Here is a 24,070-nt window from a genome sequence, read left to right on the forward strand (position 1 = left end):
TAACAGCAATTGACATAGGTTACAGAAATAAAATTCACAGCATCAATATATCTTGTATATAAGCAAGTATACTCCTTATTAGAGTGGAAAGCAAAAAAAAAAAAGCTATAGTAGCGAGCACAGAATGATTACATTACATGATTTAGACAATCACAAGTCTTAAAACACATTTCAGTCGTAAAAGGTTTGGCAATTTATTTGCTCACACAACAATTAGTAAAGCTGTACGTCCATGCTTAGCAGCTCCGTAAGCCTGCATGACAAATATCAAAAGATAAGAATGTCACCTATTAGCGCCATCTTGACAGCAACATAGAGAACACAATCCTAATTCATTATTAAATCCATTACTAATGTCTTTAATTTACTTTCATTTTCATATTTCAATCTCAAACCTCTATTAGAAGTAGTTTGGTAGGAAACTAAATGAAACTGAGGTTCAGCTTACACCACTGCTTAAAAAAGTTAGAGCAAGCACACCATAAAATGCCACCTCAAGCCACTCATGCCCAGATAATATCCTGCTAATTAATTGCAAATATTGGACCGTAGAAGCAAAGGACGCGACAAATAGTGGGCAGAGGCAAATATGTAGCACGCTTTCAAGGAGAGCAAAAACGAGGAACCACAATAAAGCACAATTGATTTCTTTAACATTAACGATTGGGCAACAATTAACGATTTTGAAAAAGATTCTACATCATTCAAGGAAGGGCACAACTGGAGCAGCTTCATGCATTCATCAGAAACATAGAATCTCAAATCATCATCGCAAACACCCGAATTTGAGGCGGAGACACAATTAGGCTTTAGAAGATGATTCAGGAGTGGTTCCTACACAGTTCCATTACTCACAAACCAATAAAACCACCCCCAAGGTTGTGAGCCACAATTCATCATGCAGTTAAAGGAATAACTCAACCAAACTCAACTAAAAGCTTAAGCTAATGTCTAAGAGTCCAAAGATTGGTTTTATATGTCAAAGATGTATTGTAAGTAAATTGCTCCTGGTTGTTCAATCACTTGATAACCAGAATTCTATCATGCCCCCTCAGCCATTGGGCTTGAAGTACGGATGCAACACAGAACCCTTCATACCCAGTGCTAAAGATTCTATTTTGGGAAGGAGACGTAGATTAGATTTGAACCTGTGACTCTGGCTCCAGTTTCATGCCAAGGGACCAACTCAGCCAAAAGCTTAAGCTAATGATCGATCCCAAAGATTGGATTTATATTCTATCACAAGCATATCTTCGTCAAAAACACAAAATCCTCAATTCTCCGTCACAAGCACCCGAATTTGAGGTGGAGACAGAATTAGGTTTTAGCATCTTTCAGCGTTTTCTTACTCCTATTCAATCTCAAGTACTTGAGTAATCAATTTAACTAACTAAATAAAGTTCGCGACCTAAACCTTAGTTTGTTCATCAAAAACCAACTCAAATTTCTAGATTACAATTCATCAACCACAAATTAAAAACAGAAAAATCCATAGTTTCAAACGCAAAATTCCGCAATTACAGTTCATCAAACACAAAATAAAAACAGAAAATCCATAGTTTCAAACGCAAATTTCCGCAATTATACAATTAATCAACCATAACAAAAAAATCCATAGTTTCAAACACAAAATTCCGCAATTACAATTAACTATTTCTACTTTCTAGCCGCGAAATTCTACTAATCGAAGTTCATAAAAAGAATCAACAGTTGTTCTGCGAAAAAGATGCATGAAACTTACTCAATTGTAGTAAAGTTCGAGGCCCATGCCATCATGAATCTCGTAGTCTCGAAGAGTGATGTGATCCTTGTAAATGTTGTACCACTTTTGAATTCGAATTTTATCAGAACGAGTACCAGTTTGAGCAGCAACAAGCTTCTTTAGGTCGCCAATGGTGTCATCTTCGTTGCATTTTACGCGTACTTTCTTCCCTAATCTGTCGTTCAACACTACCTCAATCATCCTTCCTTTTTTTCTTGTTGAGAAAGAGAGAGAAAATGAGGATGTGTCTGGAATAAGAAGTAAGATAGCGTACAGAAACAATATTCTAGAATTTTCTGCTCATTCAGATATTCTACTCCCTCCGTCCCATAATATAAGTCCCCTTTCCTTATAAGGTGTCCCAAAATATAAGTCTTATTTCTATTTTCAATCAATAATTATGCCCAAAATATCCTCATGAAAATAATATAATTCCCAAAATGTCCTCATAATTTCAGCTTTCAATGCACCATCATTAATGACAAAATGGAATCTTTTACCCCATTGAACTACTCTACACATTAAACCATACAACATTAATGTCAGTTTTTATTTTTTATTAAAAAGAAAAACACAATGCAAGTGTTTCCCAATAAAAATGATTATTTTTATTCAAATAAAAGAAGATTCCACTTTACCTTAATTCCCGCGTAAAAACAGAATCAGGACTTATATTATGGGACGGAGGGAGTATATTTTATCTCTATTATACTACTATAAGGTAAGGGGAGCAATGACGTCCTCTTTTGAAACGTCTATTTTGCCTCATTTCTCTTTCTAAATTACAAAAGGAATGTCAAAATCAAAATTGAAACTCAAATAAAACTACCAAAAATAAATTTACAACTCACTCACAAATCACTTAAAAGAAGAAATTTTACAATTCACCCATACAATTGAGAAAATCACGTTATAAAAATCACACAAATCACTCAAATAATCAGGAAACTTTATTAAAACGTAAAATTAACATACAAACTAAAACTAGCTAATAACCTAGAACGTCAATACATACAAAAACATTTACAAAAATTTACTTACAAATCACTATTCTCAAGAACATTCGCAATTAATGGTGGGTCATGATTAAAAATATAGAGGTGTATTTGTAGTGAAATCAGAATTTAGAAGTTAGACAAGGAAAAAATTATTTACTTTTTTTATAGTGTTTTCTATATATAATGAAACTTTTACATATATTTAGACCTATTTTTTCTATTATATAATAGCGATTAATTATCAAGGTAAAAAGGTTTATGTAAAATATCATTCAAGAATTAAAGTACAACATATCTCTATTATATAAGGGAAAGGGGCAGCTATAGTGTCTCTGAATGAAGAGACTATGTTACCTCATTCCCATTCTAAATTACAAATTCACTTATAAATCAAAGGGGCTTCAAACAAAAAATATCAAAAATATAACTATAACAATCACTCACAAGTAAACTAAAATCATAAAATTGTATAATTTACATTATGCAAATTACTAAAATGAGAAAACTTTGCAAAAACTTAAAAATTCACTTACAAACTACAGCCTATGAAAAAATTGACTTGAAATTAAAGTGTCTACTTTCTTTACACTTTATGAAGTACTGTACTTAATTCAAAAATCAACTAAAAAATTATAATATTAGAAATCATAAATAAATGCAATAAAATTTCTATTTTGTTCATAGAATTTAACTTTGAAAAGTAAAAAAAAAAACAAAAAAAAAAAGAATGGTGAGAGACTTAAGTGACAGAAACTAAACCAATCAAATTTTGCAACTAAAAACAATTATACTTCGTATGTCTAATGTTCAAATTTTGACTCTTATGCTGAGGAAAATCGAGTTTCTGTTCGAAAAAAAATTCCAACACGCATCGCGTGCAAAAAATTCTAGTGTCATATGTGTAATGCTCTATAGGCTTGCAAGGACAACCAACTCGCCACCAAGTTATCAGGGATATATTCGCCTATTGGCTAAGATTGAGATATTGTGAACAATAGGTCACAAGTTTGAATATTTCCTTTCTTTCTTTGTACTGCTTTCGTGGCTCATATAGATAAAAAGAAATTGTTAAGGAAAGGTTAGTGGTAAAATTAGAGGTTTGAGGTAATATTAGAGGATTTGACTAGTCAGTCCACTAATTTGGATGTTTGATAAAAAGAGGTTTGAAATAGCTTTTTGAGATCAAAAAGCTCTTTTTGAAAAAGTTCGAGAAATGAGCTTTTTGATAATAGAGGTTTGAGAATGAAAGAATTACATTTATGTCCTAAAATTCTCAACAATTACTACCTTTACATAGTCATCCCTAAACCTACCATATTAAGCCAATATCCTTAATCCTTATTGGTTATTTTACACAATCAACTAACAATAAGTTATCGATTATATACCAAACAACTTTATACAAACAACTAATACAATCATTTAATATAATCAGCTAATCAAATAAGCTAATATAATCAGCTATCAACTAACAACTATCCGCTAATTGTCAATCAGGACCTAAAACTAAAGTCTAGATAAATTTCCAAATACTTCATCCGTTTTATAAGTTGCACCCCCTTTTTTTTTTGGGTATTTCTTTCTTATTGCATCATTTTCTATTATGGTAAAACCTTTTAGGCAAATTCAACCTACTCATAATAATTAAGGGCATATATGTTCATTTCCGCATTCCTTTTTCTTTGTTTTCCTGTCCAAACCAATGGTGTTTAAAGAGCCATAAAAGCAAAAATAAAAATCGATCCCAAGATCTCCTAAAATTAGGAAAAAAGCTCTAACCAACTGAACTATCTCTCACTCTCACCAAATTTTTTGTAACTGCTAATAACGAGTATATATCTGAGAAAATTGGTAGAGGTAATGTACCTTTGACCTGATTGCCTGATATGTCTACAAACGGTAGACTATAGGCAATTCGTTCATATTCTACTACAATTAGATTGTCTTATATGTTGGTGAATTTCGAATTATAAATGGATAAGAAATTCATATCCTACTATAACAAAATAGTTTTTGTTTGGTAAAGAAATCATCATGTATTTCTCACTGTTATTGCTTTAAAAAATGAAGAGGCTTTCCGCTTTATTGTAAAGTTCCGATACTAACTTGTGCCTCATGGCTTTCTTATAAAAAAAAACACTAATTTATGCGTAATATAACAAACCAACTAAACCAGAGACCTCAGCAAGAAAGCTAAAAGCCTCAATAATGTAACATGCACAATGAATATTGTTGTTGGATTATAATTTCCTAATCCAACTCGAAATTGGCGCCGGAACACAAAAAAATGGGGTAAATGAAGCTGTTTCAGCTTCAGTCAATCATAATCTTCAGCAAGTAATACTAATCAGAGGGACCAATCATTTTCTCAGGCAACACATACTGGTGAAACTCTTCCTCTGTAAGAACTCCGAGCTTCAATGCAGCATCCTGCAACCATTCAACCCTTTATCATCTCGTTTCAATTATTGGACTGTGAAAAATAAGGCGCAAAACTAAAACTGCAAAAATAATCATCCTCTGGCGCTTATTTAGCACATGATTTAATTGTAAACTCGACTTTTTGCACATCAGCACTTGAATTATTTTAAGCAAAAGCGATATCTTCACGCACGCATAAGAATATAAATTAAGAAATCTGATCCGTAGAAAATAACTATACAAAAACGATTATCACCTTCAATGTAGTTCCTTCTTTGTGCGCTTTCTTGGCAACTGCAGCGGCATTGTCATAACCAATTTTCTGAGAGATTAGCATAACAGATCTAGTCAGTACAGGAAGCAGTGAAGCAGTGCATATGAAACCATAAGAATGATTAGTGAAGGGGTCAACAATAACTTACAGGGTTTAAAGCTGTCACAAGCATAAGTGACTGCAAGTATAGATGGCCACATATCAAGAAGCAAAAGGAAAGGAAAATTATCAGTTAAGCTTGTAGTCCAAAGATATGTCAGAGAATAAATAACTGCAACATAAGGTACTATTATGCACTCGCCTCATTTAGCAACTTTGAAATTCTCTCCCTGTTGGCTTCAATTCCCCTAACGCAATTCTTTTCGAAAGAAGCAGATGCATCCGCCAGTAATCTCAATGACTAAAAGCAAAAGTGGAAAAAAAAAGGAATGAATACTGCAAAAATAATAGAGCAGGAGGTATACAAGATTCTAACACAATAGTCAGAATCAGTTCAAACAATACTTGATTCCTGGTAATGTTGTTACATACCAAATCCAGAATCAATTAGAAACTACCACTCTTGTCATAGTTGCATGCACCTTAACTCCTCCCCCTCCCCCCACCACCCCCACACACAAAAAACAAAAATAAAGGAAAAGCAAAAGAAGCTTAGAGTAGGAGCCTCTTTAAAGACATTAGTGTAACGTTGATGTTAATTTATCTATGCACTATATTGACGTGATCCACCCTATCATGTCCAGGCAATGAACACAGTACAGGGTGAATTGGAATATCTGATGGAAGCTCAAATACTTGATCCGTTGGTTTTCAGCAATGCTTCATAATTATATGAGAGTTTTTTTTCTTAACTACCAAATTCAGCTTAACAATGAGTTATGAATATATCTACCAAGAAATGAGAAATCAGATATAATTTACCAAACATAAGGAAGAAAGAATAATCAAAATTTGCATATTACTTCAGCTCAAAAAGTTGGTGTTAATGACATTGCATATGATCAAGAGAGAATCACAATACGTACATGTAGGAGAGCATTTGCCATGAGGGGCTTGTAAACATTTAGCTCAAAGTGACCATTTGAGCCTCCAACAGTAACTGCTACATTGTTTCCCATTACCTGCCAGTGTAAGCAATTAAAAGATCAATGACAATGTCTCGGCCAATGGGAACGTTCATTTCCCTTGAAATATTTGAAGCAGTCCTACCTAAAAGTACGATATAAAAAGCATATCTATAGCAAAGTACTGTGAAAGATTTGCAGAATTGGATCATGCAAGAAAACCATGATATAACAACATGCCATAAAAGCCAAAATCATATTCCCTCTAGAACGATTCTATAAAACACAATGCAACATGTTAGCTTTACCTGAGCACAGACCATAGTCAAAGCCTCGCACTGTGTGGGATTAACCTTCCCCTGGAACAGATAAAGTAGATTTTCAGATTTAACTACTAATTGAGGCCAGAATAATAAGAATTCATCTACATAAGAAATGGAGGGAGGAGAAAAGGATATAAAGGAGGAACACAGATGAACAAGGACATTACAGGCATGATACTGCTCCCTGGTTCATTTTCTGGAAGAGTGAGTTCACCAAGACCACATCGTGGACCACTACAAGAAGAGAAAAATGAGCAAAACAGATTTGTCTTGAAATAAAAAAAACCGGTCTATTGTTCAAGCAATCACACCTTCCTAAAAATCGTATATCATTGGCAATCTTCATTAAAGAAGCAGCCACAGTATTCAGAGCACCACTTGTTTCAACAAAAGCATCATGTGCAGCCTAACAAAAACACATCAAATCAGAGGAAACAACTATATGGTGCTAACTTACCCAGCAAGCACAGTGAGTACAAAAAGAAAGTCATTCAGAGGCATCAATACTAACCAATGCTTCAAATTTGTTTTCAGCAGTTACAAAAGGTAAGTTAGTCTCTTCAGCAACTGCTTCAGCAATCTTGACATCAAACCTGTAGGATATTCATAGGAAGATCAAGGTGTTATAGCAAATTATCACATCAGTCTAAATACACATTGGAAAACATACTATAGAAGCCATTTAGATGAGACATAATCTAAAAGCTGTATGACACTTATCCGACAAACACTCTGTATCTAGCTACACAAAACCTCAGTATAATTTGTGGTAATGCTGTGGCAAAGAAAATGTCTTCACTATATAGAAATCAACCCATTTTTGTCTCAGAAAATACTTTCTTTAGACCCCCTCTTTCCAAGCAACCAATGGAACATGCCTTGTGATAATAAATGAGTAAGCAGTCAGTGTATATGATAGATGTAAACCCATTATTCTCTCAAACACAAGTCATGTTATCATCGAATTTACTTTAATAAACCTTCAAGACAATCAGTATGACATACAACACATTACAGGAGACCAACTGCTCCCAACATTCTATAAGCTTTGACATTTGGCAAGTGAAAGCACCAAGGTCCATACAAAACAAAAAACAGCTCAGAGCTGATGATCCTACTTGATCACTATTTAACAATAAACGACATCAGATACTGAGAGTGTCACACACCCTTTCTTTGTGTTTAATCCAGTCCCTACAGCAGTGCCTCCTTGTGCAAGCTGCAACAAGAACATAATTCAAGAGTGGGAAACAGATGGAATAGTGTTAGAAAGGAAAAAAAAAATTAGCTGAGTGCTTCTACCTGATACATTCGAGGCAGGGAGCATACAACTCTGTCAATTCCATACTTGACCTGCAACCATAACACAAAGTTAGAGCAGAATAAATAAGCCGAGGGATCAAATTAAAGACAGATTTTCGAATTCATATAATTTAGGGAAAATTAGATTCACTCACACAAAATTTGTCCCAACTACAACCATTAACACGAACTTGACACACTAATAAATCAGTTCAACTTGACAACTGTTAGCATAAAGCAAGTATTTTTGCATATTTAATCAACCATTTTCCTATATACTACTAAAAGAAAAAGAATCTCCCATTTTTCACTAATCAAGTAATTATGGACATATAGCCCACGTACGATTGCAAGTTGCTTGTGCGATATTTTTTGGTTGAGAGACAAATTGCGTGAAGTAAAAAAAATCGAGCTTCACCCGACCCTACATGGAGGGTATCCGGTGATTAAGTTTGATTCTAGTGCAAAATGAATTTTATTTCTTTTTTAAACAACATAGAAGAAAATCAATATATTTTTTTTTGCTATTGCCGGACACGTTTAAACATTCAAAAAAACATTAAAAAAAGTCGAAGTTTTGGGGTTTCTTATTTTGTATATTGTTTATTGACTGTTTGATTTTTGAATGTGTTTAAAATAGTTGGGAATGCAAATATAGGTGCCTTGTGCTAATAATTGTCTAAAGTTGCCAAGTTTGAGATGTTTTTCTTAGTGTGCCAAGCTCATGCCAAATGTTTTTGGTTGAGTCAATCTTTGTGTCATTGAGTGTAATTTTAGATAAATCAAGATTCAAGAGCCGGCAGAGTCGCAGACATTGATTAAGAAGTCATGATCCCCAGGATGGTTTATGGCATGGTAGTAAGCCACCACATTAGGGGAAAACTAAATATTTCTTTTCAGATGATCATGACATTAGACGTTGGACCAAAAAGTTTTACTCACTCACAGATGGGAAGTATCCTGAAAATCTAAAGTTTACACCCTGTTCTCTTTTTGGGGGCAGCGGGGAGAGGGTCAGAATTCAGAGGGAGAGGGGGGAGGGGGGTTCAAACAAAAAGGATATTAGAAGCAAATAACTCACTTGTGTAGAATAGCCGCTGAACTCTTGACCAAGTGTCAAAGGTGTAGCATCTTGCGTATGTGTACGTCCAATCTTAATTATATCTTTAAATTCAACAGACTAATAAAAGGAAGTAAGAGAAGTATTAATTACACCATAAAATAGCAAAAGAAAAAAAATGTACACTTAACACAACATTAGTAAAAATCATGCAGACAAAAATGCTTGTGCAAATCTGTGAATGCTAGCCGCTACTTGCATAGTTCCATGCCTTTCGTATAATAGGAGTAATAAAGTCATTAATTCCCACCTCCCTTTCCCCCAACACAAATATTCAGGCACAGTATGAATGAAATTATCCTGACAAAGTTGTTCAGTGCAATTTCAAAGCTTATCTTTCTACTTCAATGTGAGTTACAAAGACTTGCTTCTAAGGAGCCAAAATTGTGGTTCGACACCTGTGATTCTCCTAGCTGGCAACTCTTTAGTTCTACTACCTAAACTGGTATCATTAAGATGCGTATGGATATTCAGCACCCGTATAAAAACCCAAGGATTGCACCGCTCTAACTTCTCCATTTCCTCGTATACCAAATGGGCAACTAGGCTCTACAAAGAGCTCTTCTGAGTGTAGAGATGGAAAGAGGGAAAAACAGGAGCTTGCAAGTTAAACTACAGTTCTACCTATTTCCATGTAGATTGAGCTATGCATGTCTGTGTGTGCTGTTGCAAATTTTCATATACAAGGGAGGGGGAGAGAGGGAAGGATGCTGGATATTTTTGTGCATACTTAAGACACTTGTTCTAAAGAATGGATTACAAAGGGAATGATAAAATAGAACTCTAAAGAACTACGACGATTATATTGAGAAGCCCTGCAAAAATTTAAATATGAATTATATGGTCACTCACTTTAGCATGAAGTGAAGAATGTAAATTCTTCAACTTTGGTAGAAATCGTGAATTTATTTCCATAGCTGCTGCAATGTGCATCACCTGGAGAGAAAATGACAAGTCGGTACTGATGCAAAAGAAAACAAAATTTTCAATGCAGAACCTACTAAATTATCTGTTTCAGTCAAAACAGAACAATCTTGAAATGGTATTTTGACCATCTTAAAGAATGAAGAACCTTCACATCCTTCAATAGACTCACAAAGAAATGCAGATGTAATATCTACACCAATGAAGAAGCACTAAAAGAGAGAAAAGCACTTACAGTTGGGAATGTGTCATTAGAAGACTGGGACCTATTTACATGGTCATTTGGATGCACAAACTTTCCACCACGCTTATGTCCAAGGATCTCAGCTGCCCTATTCGCAATAACCTGCATTAATTATCAACATATACAAAACACATATAACACGTACATCCAAAGGGGAAATAGATGAAACTGTCACATGTCCCTTATAAAGCTTGCAAGAAGCACAAACACTAACCTCATTGGCATTCATGTTGCTCTGTGTGCCACTACCGGTTTGCCATACTACAAGAGGGAAATGGTCATTTAGTTTCCCCTCAGCCACTTCTTGAGCAGCCTGCATTACTGCATTTCCTATTGTTGGGTCAAGGCCGTATTCCATATTCACCTGTAGCAATACATCAAATAAGATTAAGTTCAGAAGCTAGGTCTAAAAGCTTAAGATGCTGGAAGACATGATCGTACAAGCTCAGGTTTTTAAGTTACCACCAACATATTGCAGAAAAGACACCTCTTAAATTCTAATAAATTAACCTTTGATGAGTTTGCTGACTGCACCAGGAAAACCAATTGAAATGTATTTTGCGATTTCTTATGCAATTATGAGAAATCTTTGCTTAACACCAACTACCAAATGGTGTTTCGCATTTCATTGTGGAAAAAGAAACAAGAATAAAATATACCTTGGCAGCACATTTCTTTAAAATTCCAAATGCTCGAACGATAGGCTCAGGCATACGTTCACGCTCCCCACCAATTTCAAAATTCTGTAGGGATCTCTGAGTTTGAGCTCCCCACAACCTGGAATAATCCGTCACAACAGCCAGAACATGGTCAGGATACAATATGATGGAAGTAGAGTAGCTAATTTTTGAAAAGCAATTCAAGCTGGGAAGTTCATGCATATATCTAATAAGCAGGCTCAAATCAAGACTCTAGACAGTTTAATCTTTGAATATATTGAGCTCAGTCACACAAGCTACGCAATCACCGTAATGAATTATTTATCGCAATTACAAATATCAGATTTTTGGTTCAATATTTAGTATTTAGTAGATTAAAACAAGAAGTAGTGAATCATTCTTGCATCACATTATTCGGCCTAAGAGAATGAAAGACTCAGCTTTGGCCAATAAGGAAGCCATAGAAATATGCTCTTGCGAGAAGAGCATACGCACATGCTCCTAAGCTATAACCTATCCTCTCCCAAGCTGTAAAAGAAGACATTGTTTTCCTTGTCCTTCCATCCCAAAACACAAATAGCTCACTTGAAACCTTCGCAACCGTAGAACAAGATTGTTCATTAATTTCACTACTTCTCTTTCAGAATAGACAGATATCTGACGGCACAACAGTTCCACTAATTTATGCTCTTGGCTTTCAAGTATCAGAGGTCCATCTTATCTACAATCATAACCAAAATCAGCAGACAAATGTGGTACATTCAGGTAACATCTCAATTCCCAATCCAACGTTCTAAAACATGATGCACGGTGAAGCAATCAAGTTGTATAAACTGATCACGACACTCGAAAAATGGCAGTCTTAATTCAATCCAACTTACATTAATCTTGTAATCACATATTTAATCTCATTAAATTTGAAATTCAATCTTTCAAAAACAAAGTAAATCACATTTCCTCTTAACAAACTCATCCTGTTACTAGGGCAAGCCAGTTCTACCGCTGACAATGAAAAATTAACATCTAACAACTCAAAATAACAATTTCATCATATCATCCATAAGTTTGCATTTCGAAACACGAATTAAATCATAATGATTCTAGTATGATAAAATCATCAGTTCAAAAACTACCATAAATCATAATAGTTCTAGTATGATCACGACACAAGAAAAATGGCAGTCTTCATATAATCCAACTTACATTAATCTTGCAATCATTTGATCTGATTAAATTTGAATTCAATCTTTCAAAAACAAAGTAAATTCCATTTCCTCTTAACAAACTCATCCTCTAGTTAAAGCAAGCTAGTTTCATCGATTTACAATGAAAAAATAACATTTAAAAACTCAAAATAACAATTTCATTATGTTATCCATAAGTTCACATTTTCGCAACACGAATTAAATCATAAAAGTTCTAGTATGATAAAATCATCATCAGCTGATAAACTACCAATCCAGAATAGTAATACTACTATAATAGTAAGAAATCACGCATGAAATAAATTAAAAACTTAGGTTAAAATAACATCTATAAATTCAAAATAACAATTTCATCATATCATCCATAAGTTTGCATTTCGCAACACGAACTAAATCATAACAGTTCTAGTATAATAAATTATCATCAGCTCAAAAACTACCAATCCAGAACACTAATACTACTATGGTAGTTAAAAATCACGCATGAAATGAAATCGAAACTTAGGTTAAAATTAATTAGTATGAGAAGAGACGAACTTGTCAGAGGGGACATGGATAGGGCCGAAAGTGTCGCGTTCCTCGCGAAACGAGGAGGAGTAAAATCTGAACCACGCACAACGCAGTGCAGCCGACGATCCGGTTGTGAGCCGACGATTAGCGAGATACATCGCCATTGTTGTGTGCAAAGGATACTGCGGACAAACTTGATGAGAGAGAAAATACAAGTTTACGAGGGAGGAACTTTGGAAGCTGTGATGTGATAGCCTTTTTACTAATTTTAAAAGTCAAGAACGGGCATTTTAGTTCTGTTTAGTAGTTGTTTTTCATAGTTTTAATTGAGTTCAGTTCAATTAAATTTGGCGCAGTTTAGTCTAAAAGAACGGGCAATAGAGTATACTTGACGTTGGCGTATGTACGGTACTGCGATATAAGGGTATGGAAAAAGGGTCGGTTAATAATAGGAATTTTTACCTCTTTGGTGGAAATTAATGAGAAAACGAGTTTTTTTTAAGAAAAACAATTATATAAAATATTTTTCCTTGGTCCTTCAACAAAGAAGTAGTTTTCCTCAGGAAATTTATATGTAAGATATATCTTCACAACAATTATGTAACAAATAAGATAATATAACACAAAAATTTTGTTTCAAATGAATTACTACAACAAACAACCATGTAATCATCTTAATTTCACTAGGATGGGATTAGTTAATAGTTGTATCAGTAAAAAATTTATGTCGAATGTCATCCACGTACATTAACATTTTGGGAATGACAATCATGACAATAGAGAAAGCATATGAACCAAAATTTCATATATAAATTATATTTCGTTCGTCTTTAATTGATTTTTATTTGATCACGAATCCTAACCAATATGCAACAAAAAATATAATCATGTGTATATAAGTTAGATTCTTCTCAATGTATATACTCCCTCTTTTCTTTACTAATTACTATGTCTACATGCTGTAGAGTTGGATGCACACCAGTGATGTCTTCAATTATCAATGAGGGAAAATTATAAAAATAAAGTTGATATTTTGTGAGTATACACATTGAGAAAAATCTTTAGGCCCCCGTTTTTTTAGACTTATTTTCAGCTCAATTCAGTTTATCGCATTTCAATTCGAGTTTTCTCAGTCTAAAAGAATGGGGCTTAAATCCTATATGACTATGTTTATCCTTATGTACAAGCTACAACTAGTTAGAGGAAAGTGTGTAGATGATGTAAAAGTTTTAAAATACCTAATATTAAGAAAATGAAGATAGTATATATTAAAGATTTGAACGATTAAAGATATTCACACTGCATAGAAAAAACAAAATGGAAAATCTTTATAAGCTTGTACATTCATAACAAATACTTCAATTTAATAAGACACCTACATGATACAAAGCTCAAAGTCCAATTAATAGACATAGTCATACAGATTAATATAGGGGGTGTTTTGCAAATGACTTTTTGCTTAGCTTTTGGATTTTAGCTTTTTAGTTTGGTCAAACAACCAAAAATCATGTTTGGTTTGTGGCTTTTTTGCCGGCTTTTCAGCCAAAAGCCTAAAGCTACTTAGAGTAGTTTTTTCTTTTTGGCTGTTGGTTTTTTAATAATAAGATTACAAATATATCCTTATGGTATAAGTTGGATGGAAAAAAAAAAATCAATGCCCATAATAGTGATTTTGTAGTGTAACAACCAACAACCAAAGATAATTTAACCAAACATGTTCATAAAATAAAAATAGTCAGACAACCAACATAAACAACCAATATAAACAGCTAGTCAAACCAGCCATATAAAACAACCAACAACCAATCGCGAATTATCAAATTAGGCCATAATTAAACCGGATTTTCTATAACCTTACAACCTAGAAAAGAAGAAAGCATGAGTAAAATGACAAAGATAATGCAGACAATTCCTGCTTTATTCCAATTCCTTTTGACATCATCAGCTAAACCTGCCTTGCATGCTTGGCAATCGAAGCAAAGCACATCTTGATCATTTTCCCACTTATAGCAGTCTGTATTGGTGTAGTTGACATCCTTGGGTTTTGTCCATTCAGTTGGGCTTGTGTAGTTGAACTTGCAATCATTTGATGGTTTGCAACAACCAGACTGTCCAGTTTAATGTAAATGTGATTAGTAAATGTTATGGCAATTATCAATCTCGATTTGCGTCGTTTTGATCAAATGTAACTATCCAGATACTTTTATGCATGATTAAGATAGACTTGATATTAGACGGAAATTGATACAACAGTAGACTACCCATTATAATTAGATAACTAGTATTTGGTCCTGGGCGTTGCTTCGGTTTGGTACTGTTTTACAAATTTGATATGCATTTTTTTCCATTCCATTAAAAATATATTAAAGAAAACTCAACATTTAAAAGGTACATATATAATAATGTGGATACTTAAAACATGATTAAAAGTTGTATACCATTAATTATTAATGTCTGTTACTGAGTAGATCAAGTTTTTTCCATATTAATCCCTCTCTTAACATATATACATTGATATTTGATTTATCGGTTTCATAAATGAAAAATATAGATCTGCTATCGTTTATATAATTTAATAATATAGGAAATTAAATACTTTAGTAGATCTATAACTCAAAGTTTTATCCTTATCTTCATAGGTTTAAGCTAAGCCAAGTGGTAAAAAAAAAAAGCAGCTTAATTCAAAACATTACTTTAAATAAAATAGATAATACTTCAACCTTAGGTAGCGACTTCATTCGACCCTAAGATAAATTGTAGATCACTCTTGCGCCTAAATTTTTATAAAGAATGGTAAGGAGGAGTGTTCTATTAACTGGAACTTCTTGCAGATTAATCTAACCCAACTACGTACGTAAGGTTCTTTAGAAGTGGGGGGAAAGGATAAGAGAATCTCACCCCAAAAGTGTTTTTAGCGAGTCGGATTTAAGTTCAAGGTTGTAAGATACAAACATTACAACTAAACTAAGTACTACTTGCGTAAAAGAAAGCAATACTCTTGAGCCTACATAGACAAACTTAACCAAGCTTGCTTGGTGGAGGTGGTGGGGAACTCACCTTGTGACTTGGAGGTCACAAGTTTGAACCCCACTAAGCTACCTACTTGTGCTTGGGAGTAGGAATTCCCTTATATCTCCTACTCTCAAACGTTAACCTATATAGCTGGGCTGGCCGACCTGCAATAGGTGTCAGTTCAGTAGAATCCTTCTTCTTAATACCAAGGGGTCTCCCATAGGGGCCCAAAAAAAAATAGACAAACATTACAACTAGACTAAGCTTTCAGCCAGCCAACAGCCAACAACCAACAACCGATTGCCAAACAATCCTTAAGTATTAGTTGCGTAAAAGAAAGCAATACTCTTGAGCCTACATAGACGGTACGATCATACTTCCTCCGTTTTTTTTAGATGTTACACTTTCTATTTTAGGAAGTTTTAAATTAGATGTTACACTTTTATTTTGGGTAATAACTTCTCTCTATCTCTCTCCTATCACATGTTCACATGGGACCCTTTTGTTTTTCATTCTCTCTATCTCTCTCCTCTCCAAAAATTACCTAGGAGTCCGTGATTTGAAAAGTGTAACATCTAATAAAAAACGGAGGAATTAAGTATATAGATTAAAAATGTGGCATGTAATTATGAGACGAGGAGAGTAATACACTAATACTAGTACCTCGATGGAAGACAAGCGCCTAGAGAAGAATTGATCCTGAGTGTCTTCACCAAACTTATGTTGGAACTTTGAGCAAACTTGATTCTTAACAATACAATTCTTAAGATCATTCCAATGCTTAGCATTATTAACCCTCTTTTGAAGCCAAGGAGAGTAATTATCCAACCTATACTCTTTATAAGCTCTCCAACCCAAAGGCTCACCACCTCCCTTAGCACTTACTACAAGCGCAAATATGGTGTAGCCTAAGAGAGTAGAAAGCAGGACGAACATAATATAGCCATGGCAGCAAAGCTGGAGGCCCTTAAGCCGCGCCGCCCAGCAAACGCCGGCGAGGCATAGGACGAGGATGAGGGTTCCAAGGGTGATGATGGGTGCATTTAGGAACACCTCACACTCAGTGCTTAGTTGATGTGTAAGCCATATTCCCATCACAAAGATGGGAATACCTAAGAGAAATGTGATCACACTTATGCATATGTATACGCTTATACTCTCCCTTGAGTATAGGAAATACATGGCTAGCTATCTTAATTCTTAAATATGTTGTAGATAATGTGCAAAGTTTAGACTACCTCTTTGGAAATTAATGCAATTAATACTTGATATTCAAAAACCATATAACTTGGTTCCTTGATTGTAGTAATTTAGCTTATATGGTTACCTCAAGTCTTTATGGTCAACTTTATTTAATTTAGTTGATTGCAAACTTAATTACTGATTTACTTCATCTAGATAAGTTAGATTAAAAAACAAATAAAGGGTTAGGTACATATAACCACTCTTAATCAACCTAGTAAATACAGGTAACACGTAATTTTAAAAATTATTTTATGTTGATTAGTGGGTAATTAGTCCATCAAGTAGATAGAATAGTTTTCCCTACTATGAATAGTCATTCATGATAGAATATACTCTCTCCGTTTCCTAAAGATATTCCATCTTTCCGTTTAAGTACGTTCTCAAAAGATCTTCCCTTTTTTTTACTTTATTCCTTATTTGGAATTTTTTTTCCCCTTTTACCCTCTCATGTCCCTATCATATGGTCCGCCATTATATTATTAATTCAATTTACTCCATTTCACTCTCATACCTTAACATTTTTTATTTGTTTATTTATCTTAACTCCTTTCTCTCTCTTACTTTACCCACCTCATACCCCCACACAAATGGATCCTTCTTGTATATGTAGGAACATTAACAAGGAAAATCTTTAGGAAACGGATGGAGTATATGCATATACTACATTATACAATCTATACAATCTTTACTAGCTACTCTTTTTATGCATGCTTAGAAATGAAGCAACTTGAGATAAAATATAGAAAGAATTTTTTTTTAGAAAAACCCATCTACTTTCAATTAGAAAAACTAGGAAGGTGACACTAATCGAGATTCTCCAATTAATCAAATCGATAGATTAAAAAAAAATGTTCACAAGAAGATTAGGTCTAAAGAATTGATTTGACATGCATAAACCACAAAATTGATTTGACTACGATTTAGGGGGAATCCCCATATATAATTAGTTTGTCTCCTTGCCATAGAAGAAAATAGTTTTAGAAAATGACTAAATATAACAACTCTCTAATAAACTTATCTATATTTGTGGTAAAAGTCTTAATTTCACATCACACTTAAGCAAAATCAGTAGCTAGCTCCCATAATACCTACAACACCTAATTAATAAATTCTACTCCTCTCCGTTTTTTAATTGCTACATTTTTCTTGAAGGGTTGTTTGGCTACTTGACCCACGACCGGATGAGAAGGGGTAATTGTTAGGATAGATTTAGGAGCATTTCCTAAATCTATTTATTTAAAAGTGTTTACCTAGACATATTTATTTACAAGTGTTTATTTAGAGATAATATTTATTAATATTATATTTAGTTTAGGATATGTTATCATAGTTCTACCTAAGTTAAGTTTTATATGATGTATTTAAATTAAGGGTTATGCTATATGCAGCCCTTGGGTTGCATATAAGACATAAATACACTACTTAAAATGGAAATAAGTTGTGAATTTATTGAAAATTTTTACATCAACCGATGAAATAAATGATTAATTAATGCAACTTATTTCCATTTTTAGCTTCTTATATATAGTCCTTAGGGCTGCATATAGCTTTTCCCTTAAATTAATAATAATACGAACCTTTTTTCTTCCATATATATATTTTATCATATATATATATATTTATCAGTACTACATGATCACTATGGTAGATGATCTCAAGCTGCTTTCATTACACACTTTGGAGTCGTCCTTCCAAGCTGAAATTATGATGATTTGCATAATAATGGCCTTGTCTTGGCTAGATATATATTGGTTGGTCAAAACTCAAATGGACAATGCAAGTTGTGGTGATATATATTTTCAAAGGCGCTGTTAACTATTGTGTTGAATATCTTCAAGTGGTGAAATGTTGCGAGAAGATAAGTAAAGCAACCAGTGGGATTGCAAAACCTATACAATATATTCAGGTGTATCGTGTATTCAAAATTATTTTTTTACTCATTGTTCATTTAATTTGCTCATTTGGTACTCTATAAACGAGAAATGAGCAAGAAAATAGCCTCGATTGTACAATACACCCGCATGACATATAAATTGCAGCGGATTGCAATAGTTTGGTTTATCTTGTGCAATTTTATGTTGTATCTAAAATAATTTGTTTTTACTTCATTCACTAGCTTGTGTATAACTAATGGAAAATTAAGTTTAACGATTTTCATCATTAATACAACGCTATAGAATAAACAAAAATACACATATATCAATTTCACAAAATAAATTACTTTAATTTATTGATTACCAAAAACTATGAAAGTAAAACATGGAACTACCAATGAGAATTGTGATATTGTAAGGTAAAGCAAACAATACAAATTCTCCTAAAAACTTCATTTCCCCTTAGGGAAACAATAGAAGTTTCAATAATTTAGCAAACAATGCAAGCTTCTAGGACCAAATATAATGGTACGTTACCAAGGTACAATATAACGGTTGTATAGGATATTTTCTAATTCGAGTTTAACATCTTCGTTACCAAGGTACAATATAACGGTTGTATAGTGTTTGGGCTTATTTCCTGGGTTAAGCCAGCTAGGGACAATCAAGCCCAATAAAGCCTTAAACCTCCAGAGGGCCCCACCTGTGATAGTGCCTTCCAGCTGTCAGTGCCTCCAGCTGGCCTACAGTTGGGATATCCCCAGCACTATAAATACTCAACCCCTCATCAATGAGAAGGTATTGAATTCTTACCTAACAAACCAGAGCATCTCTCTCTAGACTTTATCTCTCTAAGCTTGATCACTGACTTGAGCGTCGGAGAGGCGATCCGGAACAACCCCCGGGGCAGTCTAACCATTACTTTTGCAGGATTCCGGCGTACGGACTTTGACTCAGGACATTCGAATCTGACCCGTATTCCCTAAGCAAAGGAATCAAACCCTTAATTTCTAGACAGAAACAGTTTGGCGCCGTCTGTGGGATGTACAAAAAGTTACTTCGCCACCACTCACTCAGATTACTCTCAGCTACTCAGCTCAGAACGCCAATTGACAATGGCACCAACCAAAAACACTCGCGCAAGCAAGCCTCTGACCAGGTCTGTCGGCCAGAGAAGAGGCCACTCCCCGCGCATAATCGGGACCCCCAACCCTCGCCGGAGCGAGGTCACTCGCCTGCGCATAACCGGAGGCCGAGCGGACCCCTCACCGGCTCGGAGGTCACCTACCGTCCAAACTCTGGACCCTCGGTCGTATCCCAGCATATTCAGCATGTGGAGCCTCAGCCGTCTTTGCGTCTGACCTGGCCCTTATCACGGCTCAGCTCCAGGAAACTTTCCAAAAGGGATGATGGACATGATGGCCATGCTCCAGACAGAGGCAGCCACAACAAGTCGTCCCCTCAATCAGCATGAGCCCAGAGAGCGCACAGTCGTCCGCTCCCAGAGGGACAACTCTCGTTCTAATCGGATCCCAGCCTAGCCGGCCACGGTCCGATGCGAGAGACCCGAGCCACCGGGAAAAGAAAATCAGCGCGACAGGGGTCGGCCCGTCGCATGCAGAACCCATATATCTAAATCCCCAAGGGGGGGTGCGGGTCGGAAACCCCAAGATGCCCGAGAATTCCTTAACAACAAGAAGCGCCTCAGCCAAGGCTATGACGCTCGGGAGTTCCTCAGGAAGAAAGCAAATGACCGAGAGGGCCAAGGGGACTCGGCTCATTCTCAGCCTCCTAGGCTAACTGGAGGAGGGCTCAAGTTCCTGATCCCCTTCAGCAGAAATCCTAGGGACCCAACCCCGGGAAAATAAAACCCCCCTGATCGAGCCATTTGCGGGCCTAACCGACCCAGATGATCATATGGCTAGTTACAAGGCTCAAATGAGCGTGCAGACAAGTTGCGAGGCCACTTGGTGCCGCTTCTTCCCTACCACCCTCAAAGGTCTGGCTCTCAATTGGTTCCAAGAACTACCGGGGGTCATCACTGACTTCGCCATATTGGAACACCTCTTCATCCACAGTTCGTAGCTGGAAAGAGGCAAAGAAAAACCAGCCTTCACTCATGGGGGTGAAGCAAGACAAGAATGAATCCTTGTCGGACTACATAAAGAGGTTCAACGAGGATCTCTCAAAATAACCGACCTACAGGACGCTGTAGCCTTCGCTGCCCTATGTCCGGCTCCAACCGGGTCGGCTCAGATGGTCATTGGCCGAGAATGAAGTAAAACTTACTCGGAAGCCATGGCTCGGGCCCAAAGTTCATCCAGCACGGAATCTGCCGTTACTCGGACGAGGTGGCAAGAAAGAGAAAGATGAAGGGTCATCGGGTCAGCCTAAACATCAAAGAACGAGGGGCCGAGGGGATCGGCTCACCGATAATGGCAACGACCCCCGATTCAATAAAAACCGGAAGGAAATCTACTTTGACATCCGGAACAAAAATTGGCTTCCCAGGCCAACGCCCATCCGGACATCATCGTCTCGGAGGGATAAAAGTTGGTGTGACTACCACAAGGAATGTGGACACCACCAAGACTGTCGGAGCTCAAGAAATCCTTGAACGGTTTGGCCGACCAGGGCAAGCTCAACCACTACCTAAAGCGCTCGAGCGAGAAAAGGGAAGCAAAAGGTGGGTCAGTCGAACAGTGGGGACACGAAGGATTCATTGGTGTCATCGCTGGGGATTTCGCGTCGGGAGGCCTAACCGGCCGAGCACGCAAGGCTCACCTCCAAACCTTAAACATCAGGTACTTGATGTCAGCTCCCCGAGCTAGTGCCCCGTCATGAACTTGGGGAACCAGTCGGACGTTGCGATGTTCCGCACGACGACCCCCTGTCATCGAGCTCAAGGTAGCAATACAAAGGTGAAGAGGGTATTGGTGGAGTGGGTCATCCGCTGATATAATCACCTCTGACTGCCTCAAAAAGTTGAAGTACACCGAGCGGGATGTTACCCCATGGCTCAGCCGCTCATAGGCTTCGGGGGCAACTCTGTCCACCCGGTCGGATCAATAAAATTACCCACTCGGATGGGTGAAAAGGGTAAGGGGAGAAGCCTACCGATCGACTTCTTGGTGGTAGACATCCCTTTGCCTTACAACATAATAATGGGGAGGCCCATGCTAAACAAGCCAAGGCCGCCATCTCCACCTACCAGCTCCTCTTGCAGTTTGAGACTGATGACGGGAAGGTAGGAAAAATTCAAGGCGACCAACAGGCCGCAAGAGAGTGCTATGTGAATAGCCTCAAAAATAAGACGTCCGAAAGGACTCGGACAACGACGTCCAAAAGGACTCGAAAAAAAAAAGAAAATGGAAGGGGGTCAGCCCTCAACAGCCTCGGGGTGTACATAACTGAAAACCCCAAGCAATACGAGTCCTCAGCCAGCCGAGGATGACGAAGAAGTCGCGATCGGCCAGGACCCCGGTCGGACTGTCAGGGTAGGCAAGGCCATGGACCCCAAACAAGGCAAGATATCATCCAAGTGCTCACGGAGTACCAAGATGTCTTTGCCTATGAGGCCACAGAAATGCCGGGGCTCGACCCGAAAACATGTGTCATGAGCTTAACATCAAAGAGGGGTTCAGACCATCAAGCAAAAGCTCAGACCAAGGTCCCGAAAGAAATGCCGCGGCAGCAGCAGAGTCAAGAAGCTGCTCGAAGCGGGTTTCATAGAAGATGTCAATACTCGGAATGGCTGGCCAACGTGGTCTTGGTCAAAAAGCCGAGTGGGGCATGGCGAATGTGTGTCGACTTCACCGACTTAAACAAAGCCTGCCCAAAAGACAATCACCTCTGCCAAAGATCGATAGGCTGGTCGATTCAACGGCAGGGCACGCCCTTCTCAGCTTCATGGATGCAAATGCCGGCTATCATCAAATTCCCATGGCCGAGAAGGATAGGGTTCATACGGCATTATCACTCCTCAGGGTGTCTACTGCTACAAATGATGCCTTCGGCCTCAAAAATCCGGGGCACATATCAGCGAACCGTCAACAAAATCTTCAGCGACCAATTGGGTCGGAACATTGAGGTATACGTTGACGATATGATAGTCAAAAGCAAGGCCCAGTCGGATCACCCTGCAGATCTGAAAGAAACGCTGAGCACCCTAAGGAAATACCGAATGATGCTCAACCCTAAAAAATGTCTTCGGGTTAAAGGGGGAAAGTGCCTCGGATTTCTAGTAGATGAGAGAGGTATAGAGGCCAACCCGGACAAAATCAAAGCGGTCTTAGAAATGAAATCGCCTCGGAATGTTCGGGAAGTACAGCGCCTAACCGGCTGCTTAGCGGCCTCGGTCGGTTCCTCTCCCGGTCGGCCGATAAAGCTTGTTGTTCTTCAAGGCCCTGAAGCGAAAAGAGTTCGCATGGGATGACGAAGCCGAGCAAGCCTTCGCTGACCTCAAGAATCACTTGGCATCTTTGCCCAAATGATCTCCCCCTTGCCGGGGGAACCCCTGTTTATCTACTTGGCTGTCTCGGACTACGCTCTTAGCGCCGTCCTAATAGCCGAGCGAGAAGGAAAGCAACATCCTGTTTACTTCATCAGCCACGCCTATAGGGGGGCCGAGGCGAAGTACAGCGATGTTGAGAAAATGGTCTTTGCCTTGGTGATGGCGAGCCGGAAGCTCAAGCCCTATTTCCAAGCATCCCATCAAAGTCCTAACCGGACAACCGCTCCGGAAGCTTATTGAGAATAGAAATCACTCGAGTCGGATGAGGATTGGGCAGACCAGTTAGCAGATTTTGGGCTCGAGTTCGAGCCCCGAAGAGCCATCAAGGCCCAAGCACTCGCTGACTTCATCACTGAATGCGCAACTCGACCCCGGTCGGTTAGCAAGAGGAGTGGGAGTTGTTTGTTGATGGATCATCCACAAAGAATGGTTGTGGAGCCGGGCTGGTCATCAAACCCCCGGTCGGAGAAAAAATTGAGTATGCTGTTAAGTTCGAATTTCTCGGATCTAACAATGAAGCCGAGTATGAGGCCCTCATCCTCGGAATACAGCTATGCATCCTAGCTGGGGCAACATCAATCATAGCCAAGTCCGACTCACAACTCATAGTGGGTCAGATT

The 24,070-nt window shown here is 37.3% G+C and overlaps 3 protein-coding genes across 4 annotated transcripts; all 3 read right to left on the bottom strand.

Annotated features, from left to right (window-relative positions):
* Positions 1-2,030, bottom strand: LOC104895485 (ubiquitin-like protein 5). The gene is made up of 2 exons (XM_010682007.4): positions 1,742-2,030; positions 1-253 (listed from the first exon to the last, which is right to left on the bottom strand). The coding sequence occupies exon 1, from the start codon at positions 1,961-1,963 to the stop codon at positions 1,742-1,744; it is 222 nt and encodes a 73-aa protein (XP_010680309.1). The 5' UTR covers positions 1,964-2,030; the 3' UTR covers positions 1-253.
* A 2,697-nt stretch (positions 2,031-4,727) lies between these two features.
* On the bottom strand, positions 4,728-13,072 carry LOC104895486 (fumarate hydratase 1, mitochondrial). 2 transcript variants are annotated; one of them, XM_010682008.4, is made up of 17 exons: positions 12,834-13,072; positions 11,092-11,209; positions 10,647-10,796; positions 10,424-10,534; positions 10,117-10,200; positions 9,226-9,324; positions 8,145-8,195; positions 8,012-8,061; positions 7,354-7,435; positions 7,154-7,248; positions 7,010-7,076; positions 6,828-6,878; positions 6,481-6,576; positions 5,757-5,855; positions 5,604-5,633; positions 5,438-5,503; positions 4,728-5,190 (listed from the first exon to the last, which is right to left on the bottom strand). In XM_010682008.4, the coding sequence occupies exons 1-17, from the start codon at positions 12,968-12,970 to the stop codon at positions 5,104-5,106; spliced, it is 1,473 nt and encodes a 490-aa protein (XP_010680310.1). In that variant the 5' UTR covers positions 12,971-13,072; the 3' UTR covers positions 4,728-5,103. The 2 variants fall into 2 exon arrangements, with proteins under 2 accessions (XP_010680310.1, XP_048501970.1); XM_048646013.2 differs by lacking the exons at positions 11,092-11,209; positions 12,834-13,072 and having other exon boundaries at positions 10,117-10,225; positions 10,647-10,784.
* A 1,432-nt stretch (positions 13,073-14,504) lies between these two features.
* On the bottom strand, positions 14,505-17,137 carry LOC104895487 (tetraspanin-8). The gene is made up of 2 exons (XM_010682010.4): positions 16,482-17,137; positions 14,505-14,914 (listed from the first exon to the last, which is right to left on the bottom strand). Exons 1-2 carry the CDS (start codon positions 16,998-17,000, stop codon positions 14,639-14,641), a joined length of 795 nt encoding a protein of 264 aa, XP_010680312.1. The 5' UTR covers positions 17,001-17,137; the 3' UTR covers positions 14,505-14,638.
* Between the last annotated feature and the right edge of the window lie 6,933 nt (positions 17,138-24,070).

This window comes from Beta vulgaris, chromosome 6 (assembly GCF_026745355.1).
Source record: "Beta vulgaris subsp. vulgaris cultivar EL10 chromosome 6, EL10.2, whole genome shotgun sequence".
Classification (NCBI taxonomy): domain Eukaryota; kingdom Viridiplantae; phylum Streptophyta; class Magnoliopsida; order Caryophyllales; family Amaranthaceae; genus Beta; species Beta vulgaris.

What these genes read in the sequence shown, in the direction of transcription:
- LOC104895485 (XM_010682007.4), bottom strand. Translation starts at nt 1,963, where the DNA reads ATGATTGAGGTAGTGTTGAACGACAGATTAGGGAAGAAAGTACGCGTA.
- LOC104895486 (XM_010682008.4), bottom strand. Translation starts at nt 12,970, where the DNA reads ATGGCGATGTATCTCGCTAATCGTCGGCTCACAACCGGATCGTCGGCT. An exon ending in GATATACGATTTTTAGGAAG is followed by an intron (nt 7,077 to 7,153) that starts GTGTGATTGCTT and finishes CTCTTCTTGTAG; the next exon opens with TGGTCCACGATGTGGTCTTG. An exon ending in TGACTATGGTCTGTGCTCAG is followed by an intron (nt 6,577 to 6,827) that starts GTAAAGCTAACA and finishes TTACACTGGCAG; the next exon opens with GTAATGGGAAACAATGTAGC.
- LOC104895487 (XM_010682010.4), bottom strand. Translation starts at nt 17,000, where the DNA reads ATGTATTTCCTATACTCAAGGGAGAGTATAAGCGTATACATATGCATA. An exon ending in GGCGCTTGTCTTCCATCGAG is followed by an intron (nt 14,915 to 16,481) that starts GTACTAGTATTA and finishes TAAACTGGACAG; the next exon opens with TCTGGTTGTTGCAAACCATC.